At 47.6% G+C, this 10,880-nt stretch overlaps 1 protein-coding gene across 2 annotated transcripts in view; it reads right to left on the bottom strand.

The window, feature by feature from the left end:
• Positions 1-1,578, bottom strand: part of UNC5A (unc-5 netrin receptor A) — a 101,621-nt gene extending 100,043 nt beyond the window's left edge. For both annotated transcript variants that reach the window (XM_051979006.1, XM_051979007.1), the window contains exon 1: positions 1,316-1,578. In XM_051979006.1, the coding sequence (XP_051834966.1) occupies positions 1,316-1,388 (73 nt within the window). In that variant the 5' untranslated portion in view covers positions 1,389-1,578. The remainder of the gene's footprint in view (positions 1-1,315) is intronic.
• Between the last annotated feature and the right edge of the window lie 9,302 nt (positions 1,579-10,880).

Genomic DNA, 10,880 nt, shown 5'->3' with positions numbered 1-10,880 from the left:
CAGCATCAATCAGACAGCACTTCCCCCAAGGAGCTCTAACCAGCAGACTCTCCCAATAAATCCTGCAGCACAAGGCCTCTGGCCCCTTGAGTTACCCCTGTGACTGGGACTGACCCCGATGACTAAGACCACTTCTGCAACAGCTTTCCTTAATCACCCAGTGACTAACTGTCCCTCCAGTGCCCCAGCCAGGCTCTCCGATGCCCTGCCCTCTACCTGGGACAAAGGTCTCTAGAGGAAAAGGGAAAGGAGCTTGGGGAGGCTTACAGCAGCATCCCTGGCGCCTGCAGGAGTCCTGGACAGGTAGCTGTCCCATCTCCTGAGGCACAAACCAGCCACTTACTGCCCCTAAGGGCAGAGGAAGAAACAGGATGGGCAGGGCAAGGAAAAGGTAGGGGCTCGGATCAAGAAGGACGAAAGATGGAGAGAGAGGGAGGGAGGGGAAGAATGGAGAGAAGACAAGAGGGAGGCAGGGGCTCCACTCAACTCATAGCTAATGAAGGAAAAAAGAATGTTTCCCTGTGAGATCCCTGGAGGGCACAGCTACTGTGTCCATATGGAAGCTTATCTTAGGTATGCATGGGGCATGTCCGACCTGCGCCGGAGGTGGGCAGGCAGTCAGGCTGGCCAGCCAGATGTGTGCAGATCCCCGGGTGCCTGCTAAGCCCATCACAGGGCAGGCTGGCGAAGGGAGCATCCCTGGGCAGAGGGGACCGAGGGCTGGAACAGATGGGATTCGGGCAGGAGAAGGGATGCTGTACTTTCAGTAGGGGACACGCACCAGGGACGGGTCTGTTGACTTCACTAGGTTTTCTGAGCTTAGAACCAGGGCAGAGTCCTCCCTGATGTCCTCTTCGGCGGCCCCCTTCCCACTTCTACCCCCGCCGTGGCCTTCGAGTACCAGCACACCAGCTTGCAAAGTTCACTCGCCCAGGGCTCCTCCAAGAACGCCCGCTCTAGGGCATCTATCTTACACGACTGCCCCCCACCCCAGGTGCTCAGAAGGCTTCGCAGAACCCAGAATTCGGCGGCCCGGGGCGGAGGGGGGGGGGATGGAGGGTGTCTGGTGAGTCGAGGAGGTGGTGGGGCTGAGAGAGGGGCAGGAGGTGGTGGCGGGGGCGCCAGTGGCGAAAAGGAAGGGGCCCGGGGAGATGGGCGTAGGACAGCGAGGAGCCGCATCCCGGCCCGCAAAGTTTGGCCTCGGGGGGCCCGGGCCATGCGGGGCGAGCTCTCCCTGCGGGGCGCGCGCCAGGACCCCCGCACCCCCAGCCCCGGACCCACGGAGCCCTGGCCGCGCACGCGCCGCGTGACTCACCCGAGGCGCGGAGTCGGACGGCGAGGACGAGAGCCAGGAGCGCGGGCCACAGGCCCCGCGGGGAGCAGCCCATGGCCAGGCGCGCGGGAGGAGAATGCGGGCAGGAGGGTGCGGGCAAGAGGGTGCGGGCGCCCCGAGCCCCGAGCCCCGCGCCACTCAGCACCTCAGCCCAGTGCCCCGGCCCGGGCCGGCCCCGGTGTCCATGCCCCGGGGGCCGCTGCCCTCCCCGGGGCGGGCCGGCTGCATAGACGCCACTCCCCGGCCGCGCCGGCCCGCGCGTGGCTTCCCTGGGCGCCGGGTCCGCGGCAATGCAGGCGGAGCGCAGCGAGCGGAGCCGCGCGGAGCCGCAGCCAGGGAGCGGAGCTGGGGGGGGGCGGGGGCGGGGGGGCGCCGCAAAACCCGGACTGGAGCCCGCGGACCGGAGCGGCGACGGCGCCCGAGCCGGAGCAGGCAGGGAGGAGGGGCCGCGCAGCGCGGCGCTGCTGAGAGTCCCGGCCGCCCCCAGCTCTGGGGATCCCTCCTAAGGCGGGGAGGGGAGGTTCTCTTCCTCCTCCTTCTCCTCCTCCTCCTCCTCGTAGATGCCCCCGGGGAAGGGGGCAGAAACCTGGGCTGGATCCCACACCCCTGGAATGATGGCAGAATAAGAGCCCTGTTGTGCTGGCAAACGACCTAGGTATCGTCGGGTCTTCCCTAGTTTTACAGATGGGGAAACCGAGGCGCGAAACCACGCAATGTCCGAGTGGGACGGGCCCTAGAAGCGGTTTAGTCCAATCCCTTACAGACATGGAGCTTGCTGAGAGGGAAAGGGAAGAGTAATTTGTCCAAGGTCGCACAACTGAAAAGTAGCGGGAGTCCGGCCTGGACCCAGCCGCCTTGGGAGTCCGGGACGAGGCTCAGGTGCGGGAGAGGTCAGGGACCAGGCTGTAAGCCTGCAGAGGCCCCGCAGCCTCCGGCGTTCCGGGAACACAGCCACACCCATTCGTGCCCATACAACAAAGGGGTCTCTCCCCAGGCCCCCTCCCCCTCACGCCACTGGGCCGTGGCTTCGTTGAGCCCCCCTCTACACTTCCCTCACTCTCCATTACGGATGAAGTCAGCTAATCTTCCCAGGGAAGCCCCCACAAAAAGGCAGAGTAGGGGAAATGTGGAAGATGGAGCCGCATCTTTGCCCCAGAATCTTACTGAAAGGGGGGGGGTCATTTGGAGGCGAATCCCTTTCCAACTGCCGGCACTGGGAAATCTCTGCTCCCACTCTACTCTTCAAGGTGGCCACTGCCCTTCCCATGACCCACTTGTAGACAGATGGAGTCTTTGGAGTAAAGGAATAAATCATAGCATTTTATAGTCAAAAGGAACTTCACATCACCCAATCCATCCCACTTATTTTGCAGAGGATGAGTTCGAGGACCAGAGAGGTCCAGTGATTTGCTCAAACTTGCAGAGCTTTATATTGCAAAGCCAGGATTTAAGCCCGGATTTCCTGACCTCAAGTCCAACGACTGAAAAAGCCTTTCAACAACGGCAGAACAAAGCAGATGGAGGGCTTGGTGAATAGCATGCCCTGTCTTCAATTCAATTTTTAAAAATCTGTATTGACCACTTTCTGTGAGCAAGGCACTGGGTCTGTGCTGGGGGAGATGCAGAGGAGAAATAAGGCATAAATGCTCCCTTTATGGGTCAAAAAAATTTACTAAGATAAGGGGATGAGGGAAAAACACAAATAATTGTTATGCAAGTTATGATAAGCATAGAGAAGTCCTAATAGAATATATAAGAGATTAGAGGAGAGGGAAGGAGAATGAAAGAGAGAGACAGAGAGAGAGAGAGAGAGAGAGAGAGAGAGAGAGAGAGAGAGAGAGAGAGAGAGATCCTTTGTAGCTAGGGAAGGCTTCATGGAGGAGGTGGCACCTAAGTTTAAGATAGAAAAGATGGAGGTGTGTGAGATGCAATTCCAATCCAAATCAAAAAGTTCATGAGGGGAAGTGTGAATGTGGTGAGGGAGATTGAAGTTAAATGAGGACTGAAGGGAGACAAGTTAAACAATTAAGCAGCAGTGAACCAATGAGGATTTCTAATCTAGGGAATGACTGGTCAGAACTGTGTATTAGGAAGCTAAATGTGATAGGCCAAGTGGGATAGACTGTGGAGGAATCATAGAACATAAGGTTGAAAGGCACCTTAGATGTCATCTATTCTAAATCCTTCATTTTATAGATGAGGAAATTGAGTCCCAAAGAGATTTAATCATATAATGACTTGTCTCACATCTTTTGATCCCAAATCTTATGCTTTTCCCATTATAGGATGGAGAGAAATTGAAAGCAAGGAGCCAAATAGGAGGATATTATAGTAGGCTAACTAAAAAGTGATGATGACCCTGAATAAGTTGGGGCAAATATTACAAAAGAGGAATGAATAGTAACCAGACAATTGGTTGTTTGTTGGGGAGATGACCTAAGATTCTCTTTCCTTCCTCTTCTACTCTGGGTCCATTCCATGCCCTTTACACTCCTCTCCTCTGCCAAACTTGTAGGTTTCTGGAAGGTCTTGAAGGAAAAAGGACTGAGTTGTAGGTAAGACTATTGTCAGTTTTAGGAGGAAGGAAATTGGGGAGAGATTGAAGAAGAGAAGATCAGGGAGATAACATCTCACTTCATACCTGATCCCAATCCCACAGACAGGCTCCCTCAAGCATATGTCCTCGTATTGGGAACCAAGGACAGGATGATAGATTAGAATGAGAATAATTGTAACAATGAAAGCTTCATATTTCTATGATGCTTTAAAATTTACAAAGCATCTTCCTTCTAATAATCCATGAAGTAAATAGCATAAACACTACATTTCCATTTACAGATAAGGAAGCTGAGATTTAGGAAAGGAAAATTATTTGGTTAAGGTCAAATAGCCAATAAATGGCAGAGCCCTTCTCTGACCAAGTCAAGTAGTCTTAACCACAATTTTTAAGAGATTGAATCCAGATCTTGGTGAGTGGGTCCTCCAGGGGGCACTGTCAGTCCCCTGCTGCACACGTAGAAAGGCTAACTATATTCTCCATCTCTCCTGCAGACCTCCTTCTGCTCAGCTTCCCAATATCTAATCAGTGATGACAGCATCTTTCATTTCTTTTGCATCCTTCATTCATTCTGCAGTTTTTATTGAGGACCTACTGTGGGCATGCACCCCTTTGCCAAGCTGAAAGGAACAAGAGCTGACTTCTGCTCAATCTAATGAGTTAGATTAGTAGCCCATGGTGGTACAGGGCAAGGGGAATAAAAGGGCCATAGGAGGGGCTATAGCCACAGTTTCGTGGGAATTCACAGGACAGAGAGATCCCTTCTAGTTGAAGGAACTAAGATAGTGTCCTGGAAAAAGAGGCACTTGAGTTGGGTCTTGAAGGATAGATAAGATTTCTATATAGAGAGTTAGGGCTGAATGAATAAGAGGAATAAAGCATTTTCTCCCATAGTAGAGAGAGGTCTCCCTCATCATTCTCTGACGTTTGTTTTTAAATCAAAGAACTAGAAGGAACTCTTAAGGATTATTCCCTGTATCCCAAACCATAAACACATGCATGTAAGCTCACCTACATCTGTGATCCTAGGTACTAGCTATAGAGTCTCTGGCAAATTATTTATCCTCTTTGGAGCTCAGTTGGAGTGGCTAACCTCTAATACCCTTTCTAGCGCTAAATCCTGTGATGTCATGTTTCCTCCACATCTCTCTTCTACAACACAGTACCATAACCCACATTGGCTCATCTGCAGACATATGTCTTGTGCTTTATGTCCCACAACAGACGGGTCCGGACAGCCAGAGCCTCTCAAATTTTCCTGCCTGTGGTTTCCATGGTCTGTCCTAGGCTCCAGAACTCTCATATAACAACAACAACAATAACATCACTTATATGGCATCTCCTATGTCAGGACTGTGCTAAATGCTTTACAAATAATACTACACTACTGCAACTCTGAGAGGGAGATATTATTACCCCCATTTTATAATTAAGGAAACTGAGGCAGAGGTTAAGTGACTTGCCCCACAGTCACATAACTAATAAGTGTTTGAGGTAGGATTTGAATTCAGAGCTTCCTGATTCTAGGAAGAATCAGGAATGCCATATCCATTTCAAGGTTTATAGAATTTAGAGTGAGAAACTCCCTTAGAACATAGAATGTTAGAACAGTAGAACTAGAAAGAGCTTCAGAGATAATTCAGTCCACCCACTTTATTTTTTAAAATAAGGGCACTGAGGTGTGAAATAGGTAATAGATATGCACAGGGTCCCACAACTAGGTAAGTAGCCGAGTGGACTACAAATGCAGATCTCCACTTCAAAGCTAGTGTTCTTTCCAGCATACCAGCCTGTCTCGGTGAAGGCTTTTCTCCCCCTTTCTCCCAGAGAATATTCCACACCCTTACTATTGAGAGTCAGAAGACCTGGAGAAAGTATGCAAGTGAAGGCTTGGCAGGGTCAGACAAGATTTAGGAGAAGGAAGAAGTCGATTGGATTCAACTAGGAGCCGGAGGGGGACCCTTGCAGCTGACCTGATGAGCATTTTGCAGAGTTAATTTCATTAGTCGCTCTGGGAGATAAACAATTAACAAGATGCTCTGATGCCTTTAAGAGCTTAAGAGAGTGAGAAGGGAATATTCCCCATCTTCTCACACACACCCCTTCCACCTTTCCTTCCATTCCCTAATCTTCCTTTATACTCTCATCTCTCCTCATTCCCTTTCCCCCCTCCCATCACTCTTCCCCTCCCTACCAATCTTTTTTCCTCAATTCTGATGTCTCCTAGCATCCCCTCTTATGCTTCCCCTATCTCTAGCTCCCCTCACAATCTAGATCTCTCTCTACTGACATATCTCTTTAACTCCATTTCCCCCTTTCCTCCATCCCAATTTCCCCTAACATTTTCTGATCTTTTCTCACACTCGAATTTCCCTTCCTACTCCCCCTATCCCTCTACAACCATATTTCTCCTATACTCTTCCCATTTCCCTCATCCCCATCTTCCTCTTCCTTGGCTACCTTCATACCCTATTTTTCCCCATCATTATATCTCTTCATTCTCATTTCTCCTTTTACTTTCCTTCTCCCCTCACACCCCCATTTCTTCCCAGTCCCCTTAATTGCTCTCTTATTCCCTATCTTCCCTCACACTCCTCCCATATTCTTTCACACTCTCCACAGTCTCCCCTCAGACTACCCATATTTTCTCATGTTCCTATCTCCTCTAATCCTTCCATCTTCTCTCACACTCCCCCATCCCTAACTCCCCTTATGCCCCACATTTCTGCCCATTATTACCTCATCTTGTCACCTCCATCTGCCTCATACTCCCCCATCTCCTCTCCTGTTCCTCCCATCCCAACTCCCTGAACACCCTCTCTTCCTATCCATAAACATCTTTCATCTTTCTTTCTCTATTGTCCTGCCTCCTCCATCCTCATATTCCATTACCCTCTTCCCCTCATATTTCCTTATATTTTTGCATTTTCCTTCTCATACTAGACTGTCTCATTTTTCTAAAAAGCCCCTCATACTTACCTTCCCTCTCCCTTCACATTCCCCTTTCTCATTCATCCTCCCCCTTACTTCTTCTCCCTTCCTCTCATGTCTCTTTATCTTTCTCATTTGCCCCATTTTCCCCCTCCTCCCTCCTTGCCCTAGTTTTCATACACTGTCATTTTTTCTATTGAGTCTTAGAAAGTTAGAAGGAACCCATAAGTTTAACAGATTCTCCCCTATCAACATCTCCACAGCTTCTGTCTGGTCTAAAGATTCAGTGAGGAAGACAGAGGTAGGTAAGGAAAATAAGGATTTATTAAGTACCTGCTATGTGCCAGATACTATGACCTAAGCAATCTATAAATATTTTTTTCCTTTGATCTTTTTATAACTTGTTAAGCAAATGCTATTATTTCCCCACTCCCATTTTACAATTGTAGAAACTGAGGCAGACAGAAATTCATTGACTTATAAAATTGTTTTAACATGTAACTGGGGAAAAACAAAATATTTAAATCTAATTGACTTAACACAATGTCACATAGATAGAAATGTTGAAAGAATTTGAACATAGGTTTTTCTGATTCCAAGTTCAACCCTTTATTCACTGCTCTCTTAGTTGCCTCCTAAGACAGCTCAGACCACTTTGAGATGACTTTAAGTTTTTCTTTACATAGAGCCCAGATCTTTTTCTCTATAGCTTCCTTCCTACTCTACTGGTTCTCTTCTCTTGGACCCAGAAAAGCAAGTCTAATCCCTCTTCTGGGTTACTGTCTTCCAAAGATTTGCTGATAGTGATTATAGAGCTAGAGGAGACAGAGAGCCCAATCCCTTCATTTTACAGTTGAATAAACTGAGACCTGAAAGGTTAAGGCCATTCACTTAGTTGTCATTAGGGGCAAAATGTGAACCCAGCCTCTCTTAATTTTGGAACTAGTAGTCTTTCCAATATTCAGCTTAATCCAATAGGTCTTATTGGTCTGCTAAAGGATTTGAACTTGTAATTTTCTTATTTCAACTGCTTATTTTTTAGGCCATGCAACCATGTGATTCTCTTTGCTAGACTAACCCCTCCCCACCCAGTTTTTTCAACTAATCCTTTGATGACATGGTTTCCAATTCTCTCAATACCCTGGTCACCTTCTCCAACTCCCACTTACTCTCATTTCCCTCATCTCCACTTTCCCTTCATCTTTCTACTTTTTCCCTTCCATTTTCCTCCCTAATTCTCCATTTCCCCCATCCCATCTCCCTATATAAACTCTCATCTTCCCTCATATTGCCCATCTTTCTATTCTTATGTCTTCCTCTACTCCTATTCTCATACTCCCTCATCTCTTCCCACAACCCCCATATCCCACCTCTCATCTAGTCCCATTTTCCCCCATACCCTGCAGATCCTCATGTTCCTACCATGATTACTATATAACTGACTCTATAGTGTACTCTGGAGATCTAGGATCTGCCTTTCTCTGGTTTTAGCTCCTCAGACCTCCTCTAGTCCAAATGACAAACCCTTTCCCTAGTCTCCTTTAGGCAGCTAAAAGGAGACTCCAGCCTAGCCCAACCCTTTTCAGTACTGGGGAGGGGGGAGCCTGGCTATTTCCGGCCCCAGGGTCACAGGATCCCTTTATGCTTTGTTACAATTACATTTTCCCTCCCTCACTTCTTTCTTCCTTTCTCTCTCTCTCTCTCTCTCTCTCTCTCTCTCTCTCTCTCTCTCTCTGTGTGTGTGTGTCTCTGTCTCTCTCTCAATCCCTCCCTCCTTCCATCTCCCACACACACAAAAAAGCATTCCCCCTTTTTCTCACACACTCACATACAAATACATACAACATGCTTCCTCACCCTCCTACACAGACATCCAATAATATTACATTAGCAAGGGGAGATTAGGTTAGGATTTTAATAAGCTTTTTTTTCCTTTTAAAGGAACAATAACATGTTTTACAATTCTCCGGAAGAAAGGTGAGTCCATGCTCCCCATAAGAAGAATGCCTCGTGGGCTTGTGAGATATGTGAACACCCCTACACTCTACACTCCCTTTCAGATGTGTGTGTCCGCAGATCTGCTCAGAAAATAGTTCTAAGATATATTGATGAACTGTGTGCTTCCAAGTTGCCATGGGTATGTGTATGATTAATGTATAGATTACAAGCCTACATATGTACAAGTCAGTATGATGTGTTTATGAAGTTTATGTGATATGTAGATGGGTGTGTGTTTAGTGATTAGGAGTCAATCAATCCAATATTTGTTAATCACCAAGCACTGAGCACACTGGGTATTTGTATAAGGTTTCTATGATGGACAAATAGGTGGCTGCTGTGTATGTATGTACATGGGTCTATTGTACTTATTGGGAGGTGTGTGTGTGTATCTGTGGTGTCACGGTGATGTATAAGCAGGGGACTATTTGTACATTTATTATACATAGAGATATGAGAAACAATATGGGATAATAGAGAAGGGCACAAGACTCAGAGTCAGAAAGATTTCTGATATCCATTCTGTGAATCTGGGCAAGTCATTGAATCTTTCTGTATCTCAGTTTCCTCATCTGTCAGGGAAAGGCCTCCAAATTCCTTTCTAGCTCTCAATCTATGATTCTTGGATCTTGTGCATGTATGTATATATACATGTATGTCCGCACACTAATCATAGATATGTGCATGCATGTACGTGTGTGTGTATATACACACACATTTAAAAGGGACCAACAAATTTTCTTCCTACCAGATTGAGGATGGAGGGGAGTAGGAGATGGTAGAGTCACAAATCATGCTCTCTCTCCTTGACCATTTACATAGGAGTCTAAAAAAATGCCACACTAATCCCATTTGAGCTTCTGGTATCTCCTGTCCTATGTAATTTTGCAGAAACAGTTGTTTCTCACCACATAGTACCAGTAGACCATAGTATAATAGGATTGGTGAGAGAAAAGAGACTTAGGAAAGGATCATCTAGTCTAAGATCTCTATATGTCCCCATTTTACAGATTAAGAAACAGAGGCTCAAGACATTAGAGGACATCTCAAGGTCACACAGAGTTTGGGCTCCAAAATCTATACTAGAGCTGGATGGGGCTTGGGATACAGAATCAGAAAAGGAACTTGGAAAATAGAACACTAGACCTAGAAAGGGCTCTTCAATCCGAAATCTAGTTTAATCTCCTAATTTTACAGAAGAGTAAACTGAGGCTCAGGCTTGGGAAATTACTTGCTCAAGATCACCTAGCTCACTGGTACAGAGAGAAGTCGTAACTCAGACCCATCTTTTGAAATCCAAATCCAATACTTTCCCTAGTACTAGCTGCCTCCTCCCTTCCGGGGAACTCTTCCAGATACTGTATTCCAGAGAGCTGCTGTCTATATCCCCTTCCTGCTTTCTCCTTCAGCTCCTGTCCTTTCTGTGCCAGGTACCGGGCGCCACGATGCCCAGTGCTGTTGCCTCCCTCGAGGGTCTGGCTGAAACTGCTGCAGAGCAGATGGGAGATTTTCACCCAATGCTGTCATTCTGACTCGTTCCCTCAGGGGCTGGTACATACTGTGTGCCAAGGTTAATTAAACTGGTAATTAGGAGAGATGCTTAATCTATCTGGTTAATAAAATAACCTCCTTACCAACAATGCATCAGTACTTTCAGTACCAGGGTGAGCACCAGGGGGTACCTGGTATCCTGAGATTAGCCAGAAAGAATGATGAGCTTCTCAGACTCTGTGGACCCCTCCTTTCTCCCCTGGCACTGGCCCATGTCCCTGAACGGCTAAACTACTGAAGGGGTGTGGAAAGGGAGAAAGAGGGACCACAGGAAAAGAAGCATTTTCTCCCTTCACCCAAGCTTAAAGGAAGGAGAGGAAAGGGATCAGCAGAAGAGGCTTCAGACATTCTGGCATGAGGGCTGGTGCCAGGGCAGCTCTTCCTAATTCAAGAATATGAAGTGCTGGAAGCAGGGATGGGTGGGGAGGAGGGCAGGGCCACCTAGGGTTCTCCTTTGGATGCCAGTCAATTTCTTTCATCCCAGGACTTCTCTCCCTTCCCAAGTATAGA

Source organism: Antechinus flavipes, chromosome 2 (genome assembly GCF_016432865.1).
Source record: "Antechinus flavipes isolate AdamAnt ecotype Samford, QLD, Australia chromosome 2, AdamAnt_v2, whole genome shotgun sequence".
NCBI lineage: Eukaryota > Metazoa > Chordata > Mammalia > Dasyuromorphia > Dasyuridae > Antechinus > Antechinus flavipes.
Note: the sequence above shows the minus strand (reverse complement) of the source record. Positions and strands in the feature narration are given on the sequence as shown.